This window comes from Microtus ochrogaster, chromosome 10 (assembly GCF_000317375.1).
Source record: "Microtus ochrogaster isolate Prairie Vole_2 chromosome 10, MicOch1.0, whole genome shotgun sequence".
Classification (NCBI taxonomy): domain Eukaryota; kingdom Metazoa; phylum Chordata; class Mammalia; order Rodentia; family Cricetidae; genus Microtus; species Microtus ochrogaster.
The window spans coordinates 51,492,160-51,515,486 of NC_022016.1; the positions used below are offsets into that span (position 1 = coordinate 51,492,160).

Below are 23,327 nucleotides of genomic sequence, written 5' to 3' on the forward strand. Positions count from 1 at the left end.
GAGCCACCATGTGGTTGCTGGGAATTGAACTCAGGACCTTTGGAAGAGCAGGCAATGCTCTTAACCTCTGAGCCATCTCTCCAGCCCTAGAACTTTCTTAAACTAAAAAGAAATTCAATTACATAGCAGTCAGTGGGGTGTGGTGATACATACCTTTAATCTCAGCCCTCAGAGCAGTTCAAGGCTGGCTTCAGCTACATAACAAGTTCCAGCTAGGACTACACAGTGAGACCCGTTTTCAAAAGCAGACTTATGTAGCCTTCGGTGCATGGAGTTTCATGTGGATGAACTGAGTGTAATATGTGGCCTGATAGGAACCAAGAGCTTGGGTGTACATAGTCTGCGTTTGTCTGCTTCACCTGGTATTGCTGAATACTTAATTTTCGTTTTGGAGGTCTTTGGGGGATTTTGTTGGACTGGGTGGCCAAGACAGGAACTGTTTTTAGGGCTCAGTACCAGAAGGTGATTTTGTATATGCATGTGTATGCACTTACACAGTGTATCCCAGAGGCAATGCTCTTCCATCCAAAATATGGAAACATTCCGTTTTCTTTTGTTTTTGTTTTCCAATTCTCTGTTATATTTTCTGTTTCTTCTCGTGCTTAGCATAGGGTTGAGTATAGAAAAGTTAAATATATTGGAGATTAGAGAGATGACTCAGTAAGTTTAAAGCACTAACTGTTCTTCCAGAGGACTTGGGTTTGATTCCCAGCTGTCTACAGTTTCAGTCCCAAGGGATCCAACACCCTCTTCTGACTTGCACCTAGCAGGCTTGCTTTCAAATGGTCATAGATGAACATGGAGACAAAACACCCATTCACATAAAACACATTTTGAAAAAGCAAGCTAGATATTAAATAATATTGAACCAAAGAAACCACAGCTTCATTTCTGTCCCTAGGAGCGGGGTGCTCTGAGCTTTGAACGGAGATATCATGTCACTGATCCATTTATCCGGCGGCTGGGCCTAGAAGCAGAGCTTCAGGTAAGAGATCCAATTTTTAGCTAGGCGGTGGTGGCGCACGCCCTTAATCCCAGCACTTGGGAGGCAGAGGCAGGCGGATCTCTGTGAGTTTGAGGCCAGCCTGGTCTATAAAGTGCATTCCAGGACAGCTCCAGGACTTACACAGAGAAACTCTGTCTAACACCAAAAGAGAGAGAAAGAGAGAGAGATGGAATTTGCATCCTATATCCACACGGCCTGTTTCCCATCCTCTGTGTGCAGGTCCACCTGCTGTGCTGGGGTTAAAGGTGTGCACCATCACACTTAGCGGGTTTGTGTTTTTAACTAGGTGTATGTGGGTTCGTGTGTGTACAGTTACTCTTGGATGCCAAAGCATCAGATTCCTCTAGAGCTGGGCTTATATTGTGAACCACCCAAGTGAGTGCAGGAGCTGAACTCAGTCAGGTCCTCTTTGTGAGCAGTATGTACTTAACTGTCCCGGATTTTCTTAATATTATTCTTAAATTACATGTATTATGCAGTCATCCCCTGCTATGCTTTGGGAGGAAGGGTTTCTAGAACTTCTCACAGGTACAGTATCTTCAAATGTTCAAGGTTTTGTATAAAATGATGTGTCATTTGCATATAACCTACAAACATACTCCTGAGTACTTTACAACATCTTTAGATTGTTTTTAATACCTAATAGAATCCTGTATCATTTTAGGATAATGATGAGGGAAAAAAATGTCTTTACATGTTCAGCACAGATGCAAATGCCATAATCCTAACTCCTGTTTTCCCCCTGTGCCTGACTGAATCTGCCCATCAGGAACCTGCTAGTACTGGAGCCAAATATGGATCTCACCTCCTCAATTTGCCTTTATTTCTTTTCTCTTGTTACTATTTCTGAAACAGTATTTATTTGTAGCCTAGATTAGACTTGAATTTACCCAAGACTGTTGTTGAACTTCTGACCCTTCTGCTTCCATGTCCTGTGTTAGAGTTGCAGGTGTGGGCCACCAGGCCTGGTGGTGATGGCCTTTTATTTCCATTTTGTTTCTTGTGTAATTTGAGCATAAATTCAAATTAGACGGAGTCAAGTTGGCATGTCAAAGAAGCGCCGTAGCCTGTATATAAACCGTGGCATGGAAGTGGCAAAGTAGGCCTTACATTGTATGTGTCTGTGCTGCTCCGAGTTGTCATGCGCCTGTTTTTGTGTAAAGACAGAGTTTTAGATCTCTTTGTGTACCTAAGAGTGGAGTAGCTGACTTACAGCTACTCAGTATTGTCAGTTTCTTGGGACAGGATTTTGCAGTACACCCCAAAGCTGCCCTTGAAATTCAGACCCTCCTGTCTCAGCTGCCTATGCTGGGATTAGACACAGACCCCAGCGACACTGGGTAGCTGTTTAGTTTCTCTTTAAAATTTTTACATTTAGGGGGTTGGAGAGATGGCTCAGAGGTTAAGAGCATTGCCTGCTCTTCCAAAGGTCCTAAGGTCAATTCCCAGCAACCACATGGTGGTTCACAATCATCTGTAATGGGGTCTGGTGCCCTCTTCTGGCCTGCAGGCATACACACAAACAGAACTATATACATGATAAATAAATAAATATTTTTAAAAAAATTTTATGGGGCTGGAGAGATGGCTCAATGGTTAAGAGCACTGACTGTTCTTTCAGAAGACCTGGGTTCAATTCCCAGCACCCACATGGCAGCTCACACTGTCTGAAAATTCAGTTCTGGGGGATTTAATACTTTTATATCAACGAATATAAAATAAAGTTAAATAAATCATAAAAAAAATTTAAAAAATTTTTACATTTATTTCTTGTGTGTGAGTGGGGCACACACATCTGTGGAGGAGGCCCAATGACAACTGGAAGGAGCCATTTCTCTCTTTCCCTGTGCAGGTCCCAGGGACCAAACTCAGGTGCAGGCTGGGCAGAGGTGTGCTGACACCCTGAGTCCTCTCATCTGCCCTGTTTTTTTTTCTCACCTTGCTTTCAGTGTTACATTTATGTCATCATTGCTAATTCAAGGTCATGAAATTTTATATGTGTGTTTTCATCCAATAGTTATATTGTTTTAGAGAGCAGGTGTAGGTCTTTGATCCATATGTATGTGTATGGAAACTAAGTTCAGTAAGGAGATCCATTGAGGTAGGAATCGCAAAAATAAGGTCCCTAAGGGTGACCCAACTTCATCCTTAAGGTTTCAGTTGTGTTGGGCTGGAGAGATGGCTCAGTGGTTGAGAGCACTAACTGCTCTTCCAGAGGACCCGAGTTCAATTCCCAGCACCCACATGGCAGCTCGCAACTGTCTGAAGATCAGTTCCAGGGGATCTGACACTTCACACCAATGCACATAAAGTTAAATAAACCATAAAAATATTTAAAAAAAATTTAAAAAAAAAGGTTTCAATTGTGAACCTAGCCTTGAATACTGAGGCATCTCTCCAGCCTGACACTAAATTCTTTGGTTGTTCATGATGGTGTCCTGGGTCAAGCCTAGCATTTGCACATCTCAGGCAAGTGCTGCGCCACTGAACTGCATCCCCACTCCATGTGGCATCCAGTTGTCCCAGCACCATTTGTTGCAAAGACAGTTGAATTGTATTAAGAATCCAAACGTGTAAAGCATTGACCAAAATATCTGTCCTTATCCCAGTACCACTGTGAAGCAACTTGGGAAATTAGGGCATGTGAGCCTTCCAACTTTATTTTTTTGCAAGATTGTTTAGCTATTCTGAGTCCTTTGCATTTCCATATGAGCTCAAGTACACTGCCACCTGTTTTTATAAATAAAGTTTTATTGGAGCACAGCCACACTCATTCATTTATGTATTGTCTATCTGTTTTAGCAATTCAACAGCAGAATTGAATGATTCATACAGAGACCATATGGTATACAGAACCTAAAATATCTATTGTTTGGCCCCTTACAGAAAAAGTTGTCGATGCTTCCTTTAGATAATGAAGTAAATTCATGTTGTAATCACCTGAGAAGAAAAGTAGGAAAGCGTCTCTAATTCCCTCACGTATTCAGGCAAACAGTGTGCACTGTATATGCTGGCAGTGTATCTAGACCCTGGAGGGAAGCAGCAGTGGGGACGGCCTGTCGGGAGAGGCAGTCGCGGAGGTCCCAACACCTGTTTTATGGTTTCATAGCACTCAGCCACTGCCTGACTAACCTGGCTGACTGTGTAGGGATTTTCCTCTCGCTAGAGTTCCCTGTATTATTTACACAGTAGCACTCACATGTAGAAACATGCCTACTATATGCTCAGTGCTTGGTAGAAGTAAAACGTAAAAAGACTGCAGGGGTATGTAGTAGATGCGGGCTCAGAAGGAAAAAGCACCTGTTGCAAGTTAGGGCTGTCTCCTTCCCTACTGGAATTCCTGTTACATCAGGAATTGAAGTATGTAGCTATAGATAGATCATTTTTTGTGGTAGTAGTGGTTGATTCTTTTTGTTTTGTTTTGCTTCGAGACAGGGTTTATCTGTGTGGCCCTGGCTGTCCTGGGACTCACTCTCTAACCAAGCTGGCCTTGGGTTCACAGAAATCCTCCTGCCTCTGCTGCGAACTCTGTGGCTGCCCCTTCTTACCATTTCTCCCTGCGCTTTCACCATTCACTAGTGTCTGCCTCACTTTCTCTGTTTCTTTCTTAAGATTTATTGTTTTATTTCATGTGTTTGAGTGTTTTGCCTTCATGTGCCTGAGGTCAGAAGAAGGCACCAGATCCCCTGGAACTAGAGTTACAGGCAGCTCTGAGCCACCAAGTGGGTGCTGGGAATCGAACCTGGGTTCTCTGCAGGAACAGTAAGTGTACGCCCACTTTCTCTCCAGCCCCAGTTTCTTTCTCTCTCTCTCTCTCTCTCTCTCTCTCTCTCTCTCTCTCAAATAAAACCCTTAAAATAAATACTCTAGCCCAACTTAGCTTTCTGCGTTAATCTCTAGGTTCTGACTTTGGGAGGGAGTGAGGATGGAGGACTAAATGAGTGCAGCATGGAACTGCAAAGATACCGCAAACATTCCGTCCCTGAACTTGGCCCCTGAGGGAGCTGTACCTGTGCCTTCCAGGAATACGGCAGAAGTTTTTGGTTTTTATTTCTAGTTATTCATGCATGTTTTTCCTTCTAAATGGAATGATAAAGTCTGCCCTTTATAGCTCAGGTGTTCAGTTTCAACTGAGACTTTGTGAGAAAGTCCTTTATATGCTGTGAGACACAGGATATAAAGTTCTGTTTACTTCTGACCGCCACGTGTCCCTTACAAATACTGAAGGAGAGACTGGTTTGCTTGCTTTATCCCACTTCTAGGCATTGTGCTTCCCAGGAGACTGTCCAATCAGCTCTCTTCCTAACCCTCTGTTCCCTCCTCAGGGTCACTCCGGATGTGTCAACTGTCTGGAGTGGAATGAGAAAGGAGAGTAAGTATGTGCTAGAGGGGCCAGAGGGGTCAGGGAGGTCGGGAGAAGAGGGCTCCTCACTTTGGTACTGCTAAGGAGATAGACTACTGCCCATGACCGCCAACACAGTAAACTATTAACCCAAATGCGATGGAAGTTTGGGTGAACCTCCAGACCCTGCTTTACTTAGGTGGGTGTATTGGGAAAACCTTGAAAATTCTTAGCCAAGTAAAATAGAATCTACTAACATTTACAAGCTAACCTTAAACTCTGCAACATCTACTGTCCTTTGAGTTCTGTGTGCCTACCTCCTTACCCTCTGGGAATGGGGATAGGGAAGAGGCACCCTGGGAACTTGAAGTCAGAGCTCCTAACTCTGCCCACAGCTTGCTGGCTTCTGGTTCCGATGACCAGCACACCATTGTGTGGGACCCACTGCATCACAAGAAGCTGCTCTCCATGCACACAGGGCACACAGCAAATATCTTCTCTGTCAAGGTGAGTAAGACAAACCCCGCTGGGCAGAACTGGGCTATGGGCGTGGCTGTGGACGTGCTGTGCTGGTATAGTGTGTACTGTGGATCCTAACTTGCAGCTGTCCCTGTGGTCTGAGTATTAGAGAGTGGGGCTTAAAGCCTGTCTCTTTATGTTCTTCTCAGAACCAACTGGCCAGCTCAAGATCCATTTCTATTTATTACATTTTTATCTTTTTGTTTGTGTGGCGGTATAAGAAGTAAGTTTGTTTGGTGCTGGGGTGGAACCTAGCACTTCACAGATGCTAGGCAAGTACTCTACCCACAGAGCTATAGCATGAGTCTGCAGTCCGTTCCTCCCCGGAAACTTGCTGTCTTGATCCTAGAGAGCAAACCTAGAAGTACGCATGAGGCCTTAGAATCATGTGTAGCCTGGAGATGGAAAGGACTGTCTGCTTGGGGCTCCATGAAGAAAGTTGTTTATTTTTTTAATACAGGGTCTCACTCTGTAGACCAGACTGCCCTTGAACTTATAGAAATCCACCTGCCTCTGCCTCCTGCATTCTGGGATTAGAGGCATTTGCCACATGTCTGGCTGAAGAAGGTTGGACAGCCCTTTGGGTATTTATCAGGGTGCGGGGGTCTCCGTTAAGTGTCAAACAGGGAAACGAACCACGGTGAGGTGAGAATGAGAACTTGGTGTAGATTGACCTCGTCAGCCTGGATCAAGACTTTGGGGAGTCTGATGCCAGGTGGTTTATTCCCAATAAATTTAGACACGGTATAATTTGGAAAAAAAGCTTCCTGGTGTAATACAATCCCTGGTGCACAAGGAGGCACAATTGCATGGAAACTCAACTCTTCTAAGAAGATGGGCTCTAGAGATAGGCTGCCTGTACTGACTAGCTTACAGGCCTAGGGAAGGCTCTGACCTGGTCTCAGTCATACGGATATCATAGAGGCCATTTGAGCTGTTGGCCACTGCTGGTCCTGGTTGTGGGAGTTTGGGGGAGCCTCTGGCTATACAGTATTGCAGGGTCATTTAGATTATTAGGTATTTTTCTCAAAGCAGAACAACTACAGCTTGGCTCATGATTCTACTGACCAGCCCGTACTGTATAGTAAGACATACACTCACTTACTGGCCCTTGGTGCAAGACACAACTCTTTATCTGCCTCTTCTGGCATTTTTTGTGTTTTAAGAATGCATTTTCAAAAGTATGTTATTTATGTATGTTTGTGATATGGGAGAGGGGGCATGGGTGCCACAGCAGGTGTGTGGAAGTCAGGACAGCTTCTTGGATTGGCTCTCTCCTTCTTGTGGGTCCCTGGGATTGGTCCCAATTCACCAGGATTGTTTGAAAGTGCCTTTATCCACTGAGCAATCTTGCCAGCCCTAGTTTTTTGTTTTTTAAGAAAAGCAGAGAAATTACTCATTTTTGATTGAGGTAGTCAAAACATCAACCATAGGCACTACAGTATTTCACCCATGTGCTCCCCCCAGTGGCAACCATGGTACATTACAAATGCGGCTGCAGTGAGGGCTCACCTGTCTGTGCTGTGGCTAGCTAGGATCTGTGCTACCTCCAGGCAGAAAAGTGTAATTTTTTCACTCTTCCAAATAAAACCTAAAAAGAGAGCTGGGGTCTAGCTCTGTGGTCGAGCCCTCGCCTAACATTCTCTGTGCAGGTGTCTGTCCCCATTACAAGGAAGGAGGGGGAGAGATACTCAACTGATAGCCATGCCAAACCCTATCTTCCTCACGTTAGGAAGATAAAGCTGTGTCGTATTTGTCCATGAGGCCACGTTTGTAACTGCTTTGTTCTTGCCACATGTCACCTGGAGTGCTGTGTTCTCCACTTTACTGGGCGATGGCTGTCATCTTTACGGTGGCCAGATCTTCCCCCACTGAACTCTTCCTACTCTTTGTCATTGTCAGGAGTGCTGTGCTGAGCACTTTTGCCCAGATCCTTTCTTTTGTTTTATTTCTTTGAAGTGAGAGTTTTAGGTCAAAAGAAAGGAATGGTTTTGTTGTGGTTTTGGTTTTGTTGCTTTGTTGCTTTTTGTCTTTTGAGATGAGGTTTCTCTGTGCAGCCCTGGCTGTATTGGAACTCACTCTGTAGACTAGACTGGCCTTGAACTCACAGAGATCCGCCTGCCTCTGCCTCCCCAGTGCTGAGGTTAAAGTGTGCGCCACCACCGCCCAGCAAGATAGGAATAGTTTCTAATCTTTGTTACCTGATTCCCCAATTTTTCCACAGAAGAAGTTGAACACTTTAAACATCTCTTAGCCCATGCCCCTCAAAGGTAGTTTTCTTTGTGCTAGGGTTGGTCTTAGTTCTTACACATCATGTGTGAATGTTCGGCACAAGACTCACTCCAGCCTCCCAGTTGTAATGCAGTTATTTTCGGTGTCAGCAAGGAAACGTGTTGTTGACTGGTATTTGGAAATTCTTAGTAAGTGAAGTGAAGATTATCGTCCACTCAGCTTCTGCTTGGAGAAGACGCAGAAGAAAGGGGCTCCTTAGGTAAAACAGCTTAGTGTAAGTCATGACCACCCTAACCACATGAGCTCGTATATAAAATATCTTCATTTTAACCTTGAAGGCTGCTAGGCTGCTGCTTCCCATCCTAAGTTATTTTGGTGAGCTTGATAAACTTATTTTCTTAAGTGACTTGAGAGGGAAAGGACATGCTGACATCCAGGCCAGTCTCCTTCAGTAGCCAGCTCCACCCTGACTCCTGCCAATCATGTAATTTCTTCTGAGCAGTTCCTGCCTCATGCCGGAGACAGAATCTTGATCACGGGGGCAGCTGACTCTAAGGTTCATGTCCATGACCTGACGGTAAAGGAGACGATCCACATGTTTGGAGACCATACAAACCGGGTGAAGCGCATTGCCACAGCACCCATGTGGCCTAATACATTCTGGAGCGCCGCCGAGGATGGGCTTATCCGGTAAGTGTCTCTGCGTGAAATGGCATGTCCTCTGCCTCAGTGGCAGTGGGTTGTGCCCCCTGCCATAATGCTGCCTTCCACAGACCTGGCACCTCTCCCTACAGTTTCAGTGTCCTGTGCGGCTGCATATTTACCTCTGACCTTTTCAGACAAAGATGGGTGCTATTGCCCCTCTTTCCTTTTAGGGGTGCTGGAACTCAAACCCAGGGTCTCTTGCATACCAGATAAATTCTCTACCACTGAGCTAAACCACCACCACCCCTTTTCGTGGGAAGGATTGGGTGTTGAGACAGGCGTTGCTCTGCAGTCCGGGTTGTACTTGGGCTGGAGATTGTCTTTCCCCAGCCTCTCTGGTGTTGAGACAAGCATGCTCATTCTCAGAGGCCTCTACTCTTGTTTGGAGACGGAGATGGTCTCTCTGTTGCTCAGGCTGGTTTCCAACTCCTGCCTCCGTGGAGCCCCTTTGCTTCCTGAGCGGATGGGGTTACAAGAACAGCCCAGCATGCTCTGTGATAGCACCACTGCCTTGCTGTAACTGCTTCCTCCAGATGCGGCCTCACAACTTTCCCCTCACTTCTCCAAACTGCTTCAACTGGCCACCCTTTCTTATCTTCTCTATGCTACTGTAGAGAACCTTCTAAGTAATGTGTAAGCTCATAACAGTGTAGTTAGAAGCAGACCTTTGAAGCCAGGCATACCAGGTCAAATGCTAGTTCTTTCAGTGTTAAGTCTGAAAAGGCCACTTTACTTCTGAACTTTAGTCTCTTTGTCTCTAAAATAGAATAATCATAATATCCCCTTTGTTGATCTGAGTATGACAGTGGAGAACATGCATATAAAACACACGGTACTTGAATGACAGCCTGGGTCAGTAGCGTGTTCAGGAAGCACTTGCTGACCTGTTCTCAGGGCCAGACGGGAGGAAACCAAGCAGCCTTGAGCCTCTGGTAGAAGAACCCCGAGGACCTAGAAGAGGCACAGGTAGTGGAGACATCCTAACAGTACGTGATCATAAGCTGGGCCTTCAAGAGCAGATGAGAGGTGGGTGGGCAAGAGGCGGCAGGGTGGATTCACCACACATATAAGGAGATAAAAGTCGCATACAAGGTGCAGGATGCTGTAGTGTAGGCTGGGGACACAACTCAGTAGTAGAGCGCTCACTTAGCATACTTGAAACCTTAGCCCGGGGAGAGGGGAGAGGAGGCTGATTATAACTGGACCACATAGAAAGCTGGTGTGTGAAATTGGGTCTTAAGAGTCGGACTGTGGGCTTTCATAAACTCAGGCTGCAGGCATCAAGTGGCAGAAGAATGATGTCAGACTATTTAGGAAGAGCATTCCAGTTAGGATGGCCAAGAGGACAAGTGATTGTGTGAGGCAATTAGAGGCGGCTAGGCAAGAAACGGGTGATGCCGCGCCCCATTCTGGAGGTTCCTGTAGTGGCAGCAGGGGTGTGCTCCTACTTTAGACTTTTAGGCTTTTCCTTTGCCATCCTGCTGGGGCTGTGGAGCTGGCCTGGCTTTGGTGTCCACAGGCAGCTCTCAGGGAAGCTTTGCTCTCCTTTCTCTTACTGTCATGTAGCCCTTGTTCCCTGGAAGAAAGTAAGAAGAGCATAACCAAGAGGTGTGGGGGCTTGGAGGTTTTTGTTTGTTTAGTTGATTGATGTTTTTTAAAAACAAGATCTTCCTATGCACCCCAGGCTATCCTCACTGTGTAACCCTCATGTTAACTTCATGATCCTCCTGCCTCAGCCTCCTGAACACTAGGGTTATACAAGCATGTGCCATGACACCCAGCTAACAAATAATTTACATGCCATAGTCTTAGCAGGTTATTCCTGCTCTGTACTTTGTAGCTGTGATACCCCAGATAGTTTATTTAATTTCTTGGTGCCTCTGTGTTCTAGTGGCACAGGGCTGGTGGTTCACATGAAACACTCAGAGAGTATTGGATGAACAGCGCAGTTTCCCTCAGTATTTTTTGCAATCACTGGTAGAATAGCAGTAGCTGTAATGTTGACATTTATAAGATCTGAACTGTAGTATATACTGTAAGGGATTAATTTAGGATAAATCAGAATGTGTTAAGATGCCTACTATAAAGCCAGGTGCAGTAGCGCATGCCTTTAATCCCAGCACTTGGGGGAGGCAGAGGCAGATGGATCTCTGTCTCTGAATTGGAGGCCAACCTGGTCTACATAATGAGTTTCCAGGATAGCCAGAGCTACACAGTGAGACCCTGTCTGAAAAATAGAAGAAGCTTACTCTAGGCAGCTGGCTCGCAGTAGACAGCATGTCCTCTTGCATCACCAGGACTGGGTTCTCCCTGCTTTCGGCATAAAAACCCTGGCCTCTAATTATGTCTTCTCCCACAGCCAGTATGACCTTCGGGAGAACAGCAAACACTCAGAGGTGCTGATTGACCTGACGGAGTACTGCGGCCCGATGGTAGAGGCCAAGTGCCTCACAGTCAATCCCCAGGACAACAACTGCCTGGCAGTAGGGGCCAGTGGGCCCTTTGTGAGACTCTATGACATCCGAATGATCCATAACCACAGGTACGACCAGTAACCCTGTGGACCCTTTCTCTTATAGTAATTTGCCTGAATTCCCTCCCATGAATCACTATGTGTCTCCTGATAGTTATCTCATTGTTACAGTTATTTACCTGTGTGTGGTCAGAGGGACATACAAGGTTTCACAAGAGCCATGGTGTGTGTGTAGAGGTCAGAGGACTGACCCCACCATGTGGTCCTGGGGTCACTCGCACTCGGGTCATCAGACTTGGCAAGGGGAACCATTTCTTCAACCCCAGAGTTAGTCTTGTTTTCTCCCTCTCCTTTGTTCTTTGTTTTTTGAGATAAGGTCTTGTTCTGTAGCCTTGGCTGGCTTAGAACTCACTACATAGACTAGACTGACCTTGAACTCATAAAGACATGCCTCCCACTGCTGGGATTAAAGGCACAGGCCTCTACATCTGACCACAGGGTTAGAGTCTTACATGTGTAATATTTTGTATGTATAATTTTATTTATTTATTGTGATACTGGGATTAATATGAGACTATGCACGTGCTTGGCAAGTACTCTACCACTGAACCAGCTCAAAGAGTAGAGCTGGAGAGATGGCTCAGTGGTTAAGAGCCGCTCTTACCAAGAACCAGTATTTGATTTCCAGTACCCACATGGTAGCTCACAACTCTAATTACAGGGGATCTGACATCCTCTTCTGGTCTTTTGGGTGGAGCACCTTTTCTCACATGCTCATTCCCTCATGCAGACGTAGTCACATCATCTTTCAAGATTTATTTATTATGTATACAGTGTCCTACCTGCATGTACACTTGCAGGCCAGAAGAGGGCACCAGATCTCGTTACAGATGGTTGTGAATCCTGGGAATTGAACTCAGGACCTCTGGAAGAACAGTCAAGTGCTCTTAATCACTGAACCATCTCTCCAGCCCCAAAATAAAATATTTTTAAACATAAAAGAAAAGGTAAAATCACGAATGATAGCACACTACTATAATTCTAGCACTTGGGAGGTAGAAGGGAAAAGAGCAAGGTTCAAGGTCATCTTTTCTACAGAGCTGAGTCTGAAGTAAGCCTTACTTAACTAATGTGACCCAGTCTCAGAAAAGATAGAAGGAGAGGGTGGTCTCAGACCCGAGCAGTCTCCACAGCCTTCATTTTTCCTGATCCTAGGACAGGTCTAGCCTGCTCTACTACTGGCGAATCTGTCCATAGGCATCTAAAGAGCAAACCTTGGAGCTGCCTGGCAGGAAGAGAGATGCTTCTCTAGCTCTGGGGACACAGCTGTGGGTGTCCTCTGAAGTGGGACCCACCTAGCCAGGGACAGAGCTAGAACTTTAACCTGCCTGATTTCCTTCCCTCAGAAAGAGCATGAAGCAGAGTCCTACTGCCGGCGTGCACACCTTCTGTGACCGGCAGAAGCCCCTTCCGGACGGTGCGGCGCAGTATTATGTGGCAGGTAGGGCCCATCCTGGCTCTCAGCTAGACCGGGGCTCTTTCTGGGGACTGTCCATGGGGGTAGAGGGGAACAACAGAAAATTCAAAAACATGCCGGGCAATGGTGGCACACACCTTTAATCCCAGCACTCGGGAGGCAGAGACCGGTGGATCTCTGTGAGTTCAAGGTTAAGCCTGGTCTACAGAGTGAGTTCAAATACAGCCACGACTATTATCCAGAGAAACCCTGTCTCGAAAACACAGTCATCATCATAGAACTCTAGAAGCTAAGGAAGGAGGTTCAAAACCACAACACTAATTTGGAATAACTAGTAAGCGTGAAGCCAGTCTGGACTACATAGCGAGACCCTGCTTCACATACAGAATGACTCAATGAGGGAGCACACATCAGTTGCTGGCCATTGCCTATACCAAGTGCTCGACACTGTCTCTGCCTCCATAATGAAGTTGATTGCTAGCATTTTCAATTTGGCTGTCTTTACACTGTCCCCTGCCTCTATAAGCGAGTGTGGAAGTTTCATCTTATATTGTATTCTTCATGACAGGTCACCTGCCGGTGAAGTTACCTGACTATAATAGCCGTCTGAGAGTGCTGGTTGCCACTTATGTGACCTTCAGCCCCAATGGCACAGAGCTGCTAGTCAACATGGGAGGAGAGCAGGTAGGCTCTACTGCCTGGGGAGACTCTCCACCAGCGTGCCGTCTGTCGTAGCAGATAAAGCAATGGCTTCCTTGTAAATGGCATTGTGACATGTGAGGGTAACATGCAGATTACAGCAGAGTTACCCTAACCTAGTCTTTATTTTCCTCTTTTTAAGTGAACTAGACAGATAAGATATTTTGGATAAGAATGTAGGCTTTGGTCTGCCTCATTTGGTCTGCCATGAGGCAGATGGCTCCTCAGGTAAAAGTGCTTGCTATTCGGAGCTAGAGAGATGGCTCAGCAGTTAAGAGCACTGGCTATTCTTCCAGGGTTTAATTCCCATCACCCACATTGCATCTCACAACTATCTGTGACTCCAGTTCCTTATGCCAGTGTACATAAAATAAAAATAAAAAATGTACTTACTGTTTAAGCACCCAGATAGAAGGAGAGAACCAACTCTCAGGTCACCTTCTAGGACTGGAAGTGGCGCACACACCTTTAATCCCAGCAGCTGGGAAACAGAAGTAGGCAGATCCTTGGGAGTTTAAGATGAGCTTGATCTTAAATCTTACATCTTGAGTCTCAGGCTAACCAGAACTACGGGAAACAAACAGGGGAAAAAGTTGTCCTCTGACCTCCGCCCAGGCCCTGTCACGTGCACTCTGCCTTCACATGTGCACCATACACTCAGTTTTAACAAGAAGATGAAAGAGAACATACACCCGGAAATTGACAGGACCATGGGTTAAGGATGTTACTTACTTGACGGAGTGCTTGCCTAGCATGCTCAAAACCCCAGTTTGATCCCTAGCACCACATAAACAGGGTAAACCAGGTATGGTGATATGTGCCCTGTCTGACTGGGCGGGGAAGAGAAGGAGAGAGAGAGAGAGAGATGATGGTGCTGGGCTAGGTGCGGTGGAACCCGTAGCCTCAGCACTCAGGAGGCTGCTGCAGGAGATAGAGACCTCAAGGCCAGCTTCAATTTCATAGGAAGACTTGCCCGGGGGATTGATATGCCCGTTCTCAAATGCCAACCTGTAACTTACTAGCTGTTTACAGTGACTTCAAGCAGTTGTCTATATTTTTCCTGAGCCTCAGTTTCCTCTCCTGCTGTTTTCTGGAAGCAGACAGGGAAGTGAGGCAGTGACCCATTGCAAAGCAAGGTGTAAATACACAGGAGAGGGGCTGGAGGATGGGTGAGCACTGGCCTGAGGGCGCATGAGGATGAGTGGAAGACCTAGCGGAGGAGTCAGGGGCAGCACACCTACATGGTCTGAGTCCTGGCTATGCTGTCCTTTACGACCCTGGGGAAGCGTGAGATTCTGAGTCTCTGTTTCTTCATCTGCAGAAAGGATGATGATATTAATAGCCTCTTCAGTTAACTTTCTGGAGCAAGTCCATATAGAACATTTAGCAGAATTCTGGAACAAAATAAGCATTAAATAACACTCAGTAAGTATTAACAACAGATAATGTTTACTTCCTGAGGGAGATAATTGGCAGTGTCGCTGTTAGGAACTTTTCACTTTAGGATCTTATTTAAGAACGTGCTCCCAGTTAGTGACTTACTCCAGCCAGGGCTCTGAGGACATCATCTAGCTACCCCGAGTCAAGGTTAGGAAGAGTTCCCTGCTTATGGTTCATTGCGGGGAGACCTGGCTAGCTCTGACTCCATGCTCAGTGTTCTCAGTGAGTTAAGGACCCTCGTCTTCAAGCTGCCAAGACCTGGCCAGTGCTTCAGCTACAGCTCACCTCATGGCCCCATCTCTTCGCTCCAGGTTTATTTGTTTGATCTGACTTACAAGCAACGACCATATACCTTCCTCTTGCCTAGAAAATGCCACCCGGTGGGTAAGTTCTGCCCTTGGGGAACCTCTGCTGAGGTGGGTGGGATCTTGAGTACTGTCACCTGTGGAGAAGCCTCCGACCTGTGTCCATGTACTGGAAAAGGAGCAGACTCCACAGTGACCTTGTGAGGATGATCACAAGAGGTTGGAGAGGTCTTCCCAAGGCTTTGTACCCCACCCCCAAGGAAGATGGCTTGGCTCTTAAGAATTTGAAATCGTTTGCCCTCTCATCCTGGCTAATAGATTTCTTTGGGTTACAGCTGATGCATACCACCCCACTCCCAACCCCTCCCTCCCTCCCTCCCTCCCCAGAGTCAGCAGTGGGAAATGTCAGATAGAAGCTATATCCTCTTTAGCCAGCAGAGGGCGCGCGGGCTTTTCTTTATACCATTGCCTGCCTGTCCTGATTTGCTTTCTGGGGCTGGGTTTGACCTGGGAGAACAGTCTCACAATGGAGCCATCAGATCCTATGATGGAAGCCAGAGGGATGCAGAGGAAGGAAGCCTCCTCCTGAGTAGTACTGTTGCTTTCTTTTCATCCTGCCAGAAGTCCAGAATGGCAAGATGCCTACCAACGGTGTGTCCAATGGCGTATCTAATGGCCTACACCTTCACAGCAATGGCTTCCGGCTGCCAGAAAGCAAGGGGTGTATCAGGTGAGGCCAGCTGACCTCTGTGGCCAATCCATGTCTTAGCTGTACCTTTTGGACAGGAGGGAGAAACATGTCCTGTAAACATCTCTTCTGGGAGCTGGAGAGATAGCTCAGCAGTCAGGAGCACTAGCTGCTCTTCCAGAGGACCAGGTTCCATTCCCAGAGCTACACAGCAGCTCACAATTGTCTATACCTCCATTTCCAGGAGATCCAGTGCCCTCTTCTGGCCTGTTCAGGCACTACACACACATGGTACACATTGATAAAGGCTAAACATCCATAACACAAAATTAAATCTCAACAAAAATTTATAACACGTATACCCCTGCCTTCCAGAACCCAGATGTGAATCCCAGATGTTGGAGATTGGGCCAGAGAGGCTTCTCAGAGTGGCCAGTGTTCCTGCTGCAGCTTCTATCTGGAGGCTACCCGCCCCCCCTCCCCCCAGACTAGAGCTTGTCCTTCTGTACAGTGCTTGGGCCAGGGTCTGGAGGCATTGAGCCTTCCCCCACCCACATGGTCCTCCTGGTTATAGTATTTCCTATCCCAGAGCATATTCCTGCCTCAACTCTTCCCACCCCTCTCTTGGCCTCAGATGTTGGAATTTTCTAGTCCCTGAGAAGAACCGAACTCTCCATAGAGAGTCATGGGAAGAAGTAGGATGGTCTAGGGTTAATTCAGGTAATATCAGTGACTGGTACCTAAGCCCAAGCATTTGGTTAGTGATTGCTGTATGCCTGTCCAGGCATCCTTACTCCTGCCTCCCTTATACTGGCTCACAGTATTTGGATTGTACACATTTTCTCTCCTGGTAATAGGTAGTAATCTCAAAGTGAGAGCGGCCTTTTCTGGATAGCAGTGAGATCCTAGGGTCCACAGAACCATGCATGGCCCTTGGATAGCGCTACTAACCTTTAACTGGTCTGGCTTGGCTCTCGTCCCCATGCAGCCCCCAGGTGGAGCTGCCCCCATACCTGGAACGCGTGAAGCAGCAAGCCAATGAAGCCTTCGCCTGCCAGCAGTGGACCCAGGCCATTCAGCTGTACAGCAAGGCTGTGCAAAAGGCCCCTCACAATGCCATGCTCTATGGGAACCGAGCTGCTGCCTACATGAAACGCAAGTGGTGAGTGGGCACCGCAAAGGGACCTGGGTCAGAACGAGGACTGAGCAAGCGGACCATGGAACCAAATTGCTAAGGCAACCAGAGAAGGTGGCATCGGCAGCCTGCTGCCTCTTGGGGCTCCTTGAATGTAGGCCACTCCTTCCCATCTCTAAGGCTGAAGGTAGCCGGGTCCATATTTTAAGCACCAAGAGATTAGTGGTCGTGTTCACGGGAAATTCAGTGCTTTGTTACAGCGTGTGAATGAAGTGGGGCTTGAGACATTGTTGATACTGATTACTAGAGAATCTGGCCTTGAAAGAACAATGGAATCTCGGTAGATGCAACTGAGGAGCTTGGTGAACTCAGTTTGTATCCTCAAACATGATTCTGCAGTTAAATGGTTCTGCATTTGTTTTCTGTTCTTGTAGCCACTCACTGGACCAAGTACAGACTAGACCTAGAGATCGGAAGTCAAGTATAGATTGTGTTGGGTTACACTGGCTGGAGGTAAAGGGGTAGGACCGTAGCCTAAGAAGCCCCTCAGACCATCAGGGCTTCAGTCCTGCCTATAGTACCGTCAGACAAGCAGGCACGCAGACCCCATCCCCCAGCCAGGGCCAGACTAGAGATGGATAGAGCTGGGCCCACAGCCATTTCAGCTCCGTCTGGCATCCGTCGGCTCTGCCCAGACAGACAGGCCAGCTGGTGTGCCATCGTCTGGCTGAAACTAGGCAGGCCTGGGGAAGCTTAAGAAACCCACCCAAGTCAGCAGGATGGGGGCGGGGAAGATGCCACACACACAGAAGTCAGCTTAAGCATCAGGAGTTCCCCCAGGCATCGAGTGGCACCCAAATTCAAAAGGACTCTTTGGGGATATCTGAGGTGTGTCGCCGCTCTGTTCCAATGGTTGGGTAGGACGTGCGGCCCTCATCTCAACGTGACCGGGATGTTCACGTGCTTCAGGTCGGTATTTTTGCTGAGAAAAGTTAGTGATTTCCTCATTCACAGCTTTTTTCTGAGCTCCTACTATGTGCTAGGTACTGGGCAAGCAGTTCTGTCACTCTGAGTCCCTGTGCCCTGGAGTGCCCAGCTGCTGGACAAGGATAAAGTCTGACATAGTTCAGCATGAAAGCTATGAAAGATACAGGAGGCAGCAGGGCAGGTAAAGTGCTGTGGGCATCAAGAGGAGTCGCCTCAGCTCAGGATCAGGGAAGCCTCAGAAAGATGTGGTGTCTGAATGGGCTCCAAGTGTGGGCAGCTTCCACAAGGAGATGAGGGGGAGGAGAGGACTGTGGGGAAGGACATTGCAGGGAGATGAAATGGTGTGAACAAAGGCGTGGGGGCGGGGGACCAACTGAAGAGCCTGCTTCAGAACAGCAAATCCATTTGGCTGGAGGAGAGGGTTCTGGAAAGGACTGGCAGGGGATGAGTCTGTGAGGTAGCCTGGGGCTTGCCTGGAAAGGGCTTGGAATGCAGAGGGTGGTGTTTGGCCTTGATTCACCGGGCAGCTACTGGAGAGATTGAACAGGGATGTGCAGAGAGGGCTGTCTTTTCAGGGAGATTGATCTGCTGTGCATCTACGATGGGTGAGCCCTGGGGCCAGCCTGCTCTTTTTTCCCATCCCCACATGCCTGCCAGTGACCCTAAGAATGTCACATTCTGTCCCAGGCCAGTCTCCCCAGAGCTGCCATCTGCTCCTGGAAGCAGACCACCCTCTGGCTTCTGATCTCTGCTCTGGCTCTTGCTAGGAGCTCAGAAGGGGCACCTTGCAGGCAGTAATTGGGTTTCCAAACAACGCCTGCTCCTTCGTCACAGCCACTCATTCTGACGCAGCGCTCACCATCAAAGCAACTGTTTCCTGCCTGCCCCACATTGCTGGTCCCAGTGGCTGCTCCGAGGGCTGAGTGTTCCTTCTGGAGACCTGGCAGGAGCAGGGTCAGGAGGCATCATCTAGGAAGGGCTGACTGGAGCCGCACAGGAATACTGTGAACTGTGTGTGCCCTTGGTGGAGCGCTTCGGGGTAGGCCCAGCCCAGCCCAGTGGTGGGGTTGGCAGGGGGAAGGCTTTCTTCCCCAGTACTGAAAAAAACAAATACATGTTTCTAAAGGGGAAAGTGGTCCTTGCTGCTGCTTGGCTCTACAGATGAGAGGCAAAGGTGTGTTTCTGGCAACAGGGGAGGCATGCCTCCTTGTCGTGGCTCAACATAGGAAAATGAGGGTTTCTTCCTTTACCCCCTCCAAAAAAAAAAGCGTCTCCCCTACCCTTTATCCATACTTTTCCATTGGAGAAATGAGTAGAGAGGATTTGGAACTCCTGGTGTGCACAGCCCCCTCCCCATCAGCTTCCAGAGAGCTGACTTTGCCAGACAGGCCCCATCCTCCAGCCCCAGGAGGTGGAGGCCACAGCTGCTGCAGATCAGTCAGCCAGGACAGAGGGGGGTCTGGCTGAGGGCTCGCTGCCTGCTGGTCAGACCCTGAGCCCCAGGCCTCGCACTTCTGGCTTCTCCAGACCATAGAACTGTCCTTGAGGGCCCCCTGCCTTGGACATAGCTTTGAAGGCCAGCAGGGGGATTTGAGGAGGTGGATGAAGGAAAAGAGAAGGAGGGCTTGGGGAGTCTGAGGTGGGCAAGATGCCAGGCCTTCTGCTGCAGAGCTGCGGGTGCCTGAGGTGAGCCATGCACAGTTGCCGTCTGTGCCCAGCAGAGGGCAGCCCGACACTGCTTTTTACTGTCTTAAACCTCAGGGTTCCTGGCTTGCTCCTTAGCTTGCTCCATCTCCCAGGGAGGGAGAGCCAGGCTAAGCCAATGCTTCCAAGGTTTCTGTCTCCTCACCCTGAAGTGTGTTAGAGGTGAGCTAGAAGTAGCCAAAGAAAATGGAGACTGAGTGGGAACCTTGTGTCGGCGGTGTGGCCTCACCTCTAATCTATATTCCTCTACTTTCCCAGGGATGGCGACCACTATGATGCCCTCCGGGACTGCCTCAAGGCCATCTCCTTGAACCCTTGCCACCTGAAGGCACACTTCCGTCTGGCCCGGTGCCTCTTTGAACTGAAGTATGTGGCTGAGGCTCTGGAGTGCCTGGATGACTTCAAAGGGAAGTTCCCAGAGCAGGCCCACAGTAGTGCTTGTGACGCACTGGGTCGGGACATCACAGCTGCCCTCTTCTCCAAAAGCGATGGTGGTGAGTGCGGACTGTGGATTACCTGCTTGGGGCTACATGATGCGGGTTGGGCCTGGCTCTGCGATCAGATCTCCCGTGGCCTAAGAGAGCCTGCTGACCCCTGAAACTCACTTTCCACACCTGAAGAGGGGGATGGATGGTCAGCACCTCCCCTTGAAAGCCTCTGCTGAGGGTAGTAAGAGCACTCACGACACCAGGTACCGAAATCATCTGAGCCCAGTCAGGCCTTCCCACCTGTTCCCAGGCGGGGTCTTGGCAGCTCACTGGGCTGAGAGAGACGTGCTGTTTGTTGTCTTTGTTGTAGTCTGTGTAAGTGTGGCAGGCATGGTGTCAAGGACAGTGGAAATGCCTTTGTTCCCCACTCAGATCTACTAGGTAGAACTGTGTGGCCACAGATATGGCGCAGCCCCCAGACCAGGGTCATCTGCAAAGGGCCCCAAAGCCTGCCTGGTTCCTCTCGCCAGAGTTGTAAGGAGAGTTGGGTCATGGTGATGTGGGCCACAAACACGGAAAATGGACTCACTAGAGGCAATAACTAGCCTGGAGTTTGTCCTTTCGGTGAATGCTCTTCAAGTGGGAAGCGTGACACATATCCATCCCTACGGCCTTCTCTCAGTTTCCAGAGTGAGGGTGCAGGCCTACAGCCTTATGTTGCCAGTACTAGGCTGCAGACCACTCAGAGCTAGAGAGGGAGCAATGAGGAACCCGGGGGAAGCATCTCACCTCTGCTCGATTTCTGCCCCCAGAGGAGAAGAAGGCAGCTGGCGGTGGTCCAGTTCGCCTTCGGAGCACAAGTCGCAAGGACTCCATCTCGGAAGACGAAATGGTGCTACGGGAACGGAGCTACGACTATCAGTTCCGCTACTGTGGCCACTGCAACACCACCACAGACATCAAGGAGGCGAATTTCTTTGGCAGGTCTGAGGCCCTGAACAGGAGGAGGGTGCATATCACAATTGGCAGCAGTTGGTGGGGTGGGGCCACACGGGAGGTGTAGACTTTGTGGCCACTCACTGCTTTGCTCCGCCTCTGTCCCCTTGGGTACCTCTGTTTCTTGGTCTATTCATGAAGCCAGCCGGGAGCCATAATGGACTGGTCTGACTATAGCATCCAACGCTGTACCTGGAACAGTCTCCTCCACCCTCCCCACTCTGCCTAGCGTCCCAGAGCTTGCCTGTTTGCTTTAGCTGGACACTTAGAGCTTTCTTTGCCACTGAAAGGGGAAGTGAGGACTATGAGAGGCTGGGCACCTCAGACCATTGTGCTCAGGACTGTGCCCTAGGTCCTGAGGGGCAGAGCACCCACCCCAATCCCCATCCTTCCTTTGTTTATACCCTCTGGGTGGATAAGACACATGGACATAGATCAGGAGAGTCTCCACCAAGACCCCTCTAGATGTCAGCAGTAGGTGTGGGCCGTGTTGTGGATGTACCGCAGGATTTGGTAGTTTCAGATCACTGATGGAGGGCTTAGCTAGATGAGGATCTTCTTAGAGACTAAGATAGATACAAGAGTTGATCCTACACCAAGGATGTAGTGATGTACCATGGGACACTGCAGCACCATCTTGGAGGGACCCAGAGAGTTGCTGATATTAGATTTTTTTTGTTTTCTTTGTTTTGTTTTTCAAGATGGATTTTTCTGTGTAGCCCTAGCTGTCCTGGAACTCTCTTTGTAGACCAGGCTGGCCTCAAACACACAGAGATCTGCCTGCCTCTGGCTCCTGAGTGCTGGGATTAAAGGCGTGTGCACCACTGCCTGACTGATGTTGGGTTTTTATTTTTTTATTTTATTTTATTTTTTTTTTATTTTTGGTTTTTCGAGACAGGGTTTCTCTGTGGCTTTGGAGCCTCTGATGTTGGGTTTTAATACAGTACTGACTAGTACCTGCAGTGTCAAAGGAAGAACCCCATTTGCTTGGTAGGATTCTGAGTCAAGGGTTCTGAATATAAGGACCTGAGTGGTCCCAGGCTTCATCCTTTTCCTCAAGCCTTTAGTTGAGACTTTAGGGGAGTCTCCCACCTGACCTCCCTGCCCTTTTGTCCCCTGCCAGCAATGCTCAGTACATCGTCAGTGGCTCAGACGATGGCTCCTTCTTCGTCTGGGAAAAGGAGACCACCAACCTAGTCCGAGTGCTCCAGGGGGATGAGTCCATTGTGAACTGCTTGCAGCCGCACCCCAGCTACTGCTTCCTGGCCACCAGTGGCATCGACCCTGTTGTGCGACTGTGGAACCCGCGGCCAGAGGTGAGGACACAGCAGGGTAGACGAGAAGCATAGGGACTGTGTTTAGAGCCTCTTGGCTGAGCTTCAGTGCTGGGGAAGTGAATAAACCACACAGGCCAAAGCTGCTGGGGAGGTGGGAGCCCTGGGCCCAGGAAGCCCTCAATGCAGTGGGTATTTCTGGGGTGAGCCTGGCTTCTGTACTCTTGGGACTATCCTTGAGCTAGCCATGAAGGTGAAAGGAGCATCCACCAAAAGAGCAGGGGTGCAGGAAGGAAGACAGATCAGCCCCTCATGGGATGCCTCGGGCTCCCCACAGGCCTTTCCCTTCCTGTGCAACTGATGTATCTACCCAAAAGCTGGTTTACGGGCTGACTCAAGTCCCAGCGAGGTCCACAGACCTTGGAGTCTGATAACCTTAAGTCTGAGCTCTACCCTTTTCGCTCACCCCAGGGGTGATGCAACTCCAGAGGACGCTGTGAGTGCAGTCTTGCACACAGAACTCTTAGGCCAGTGTGGCCTCCTCTGCTCTCAGTGCAGCTGGCAGACTGGAGTGCCCAAGGTAGATCTGATCAGAACTGACTTGCTGTGACTTATAGAAGGGGGCCCCATAGGACCCTTCCGTGAGAGAGCAAAGATAAGGGGCTGTTAGGGGTAGGGGACTGCATCTGGTCCCCAACCCAACACATGTGCTCTCTCTCTCCACACACACACACATGGATGGGAGGCATCCCCCCCAACATGTGTTCCTCCTACACACACACACACACACGGGAGGCATCCCCCCCAACATGTGTTCCTCCTCCCATGTGTTTTACCTTCCGTGCCCCATAGATGCTCTAGTGTGATCTCTGAGATACTCTGAAGTGGGTATTTTCTCCCCAGCCCCTGTGCATATG

At 48.6% G+C, this 23,327-nt stretch overlaps 1 protein-coding gene across 2 annotated transcripts in view; it reads left to right on the forward strand.

Moving 5' to 3' along the window:
• Positions 1-23,327, forward strand: part of Wdtc1 (WD and tetratricopeptide repeats 1) — a 47,128-nt gene that overhangs the window by 21,603 nt on the left and 2,198 nt on the right. Inside the window, exons 3-15 of one of the 2 annotated variants that reach the window (XM_013348443.2) lie at positions 902-985; positions 5,332-5,378; positions 5,744-5,855; positions 8,602-8,789; positions 11,164-11,346; positions 12,684-12,778; positions 13,323-13,438; positions 15,205-15,277; positions 15,823-15,928; positions 16,875-17,048; positions 19,971-20,206; positions 20,953-21,124; positions 22,260-22,452. In XM_013348443.2, the coding sequence (XP_013203897.1) occupies positions 902-985; positions 5,332-5,378; positions 5,744-5,855; positions 8,602-8,789; positions 11,164-11,346; positions 12,684-12,778; positions 13,323-13,438; positions 15,205-15,277; positions 15,823-15,928; positions 16,875-17,048; positions 19,971-20,206; positions 20,953-21,124; positions 22,260-22,452 (1,779 nt within the window). Of the gene's footprint in view, positions 1-901; positions 986-5,331; positions 5,379-5,743; positions 5,856-8,601; positions 8,790-11,163; positions 11,347-12,683; positions 12,779-13,322; positions 13,439-15,204; positions 15,278-15,819; positions 15,929-16,874; positions 17,049-19,970; positions 20,207-20,952; positions 21,125-22,259; positions 22,453-23,327 lie in introns of both variants that reach the window. The other variant, XM_005353103.3, reaches the window with a different exon arrangement.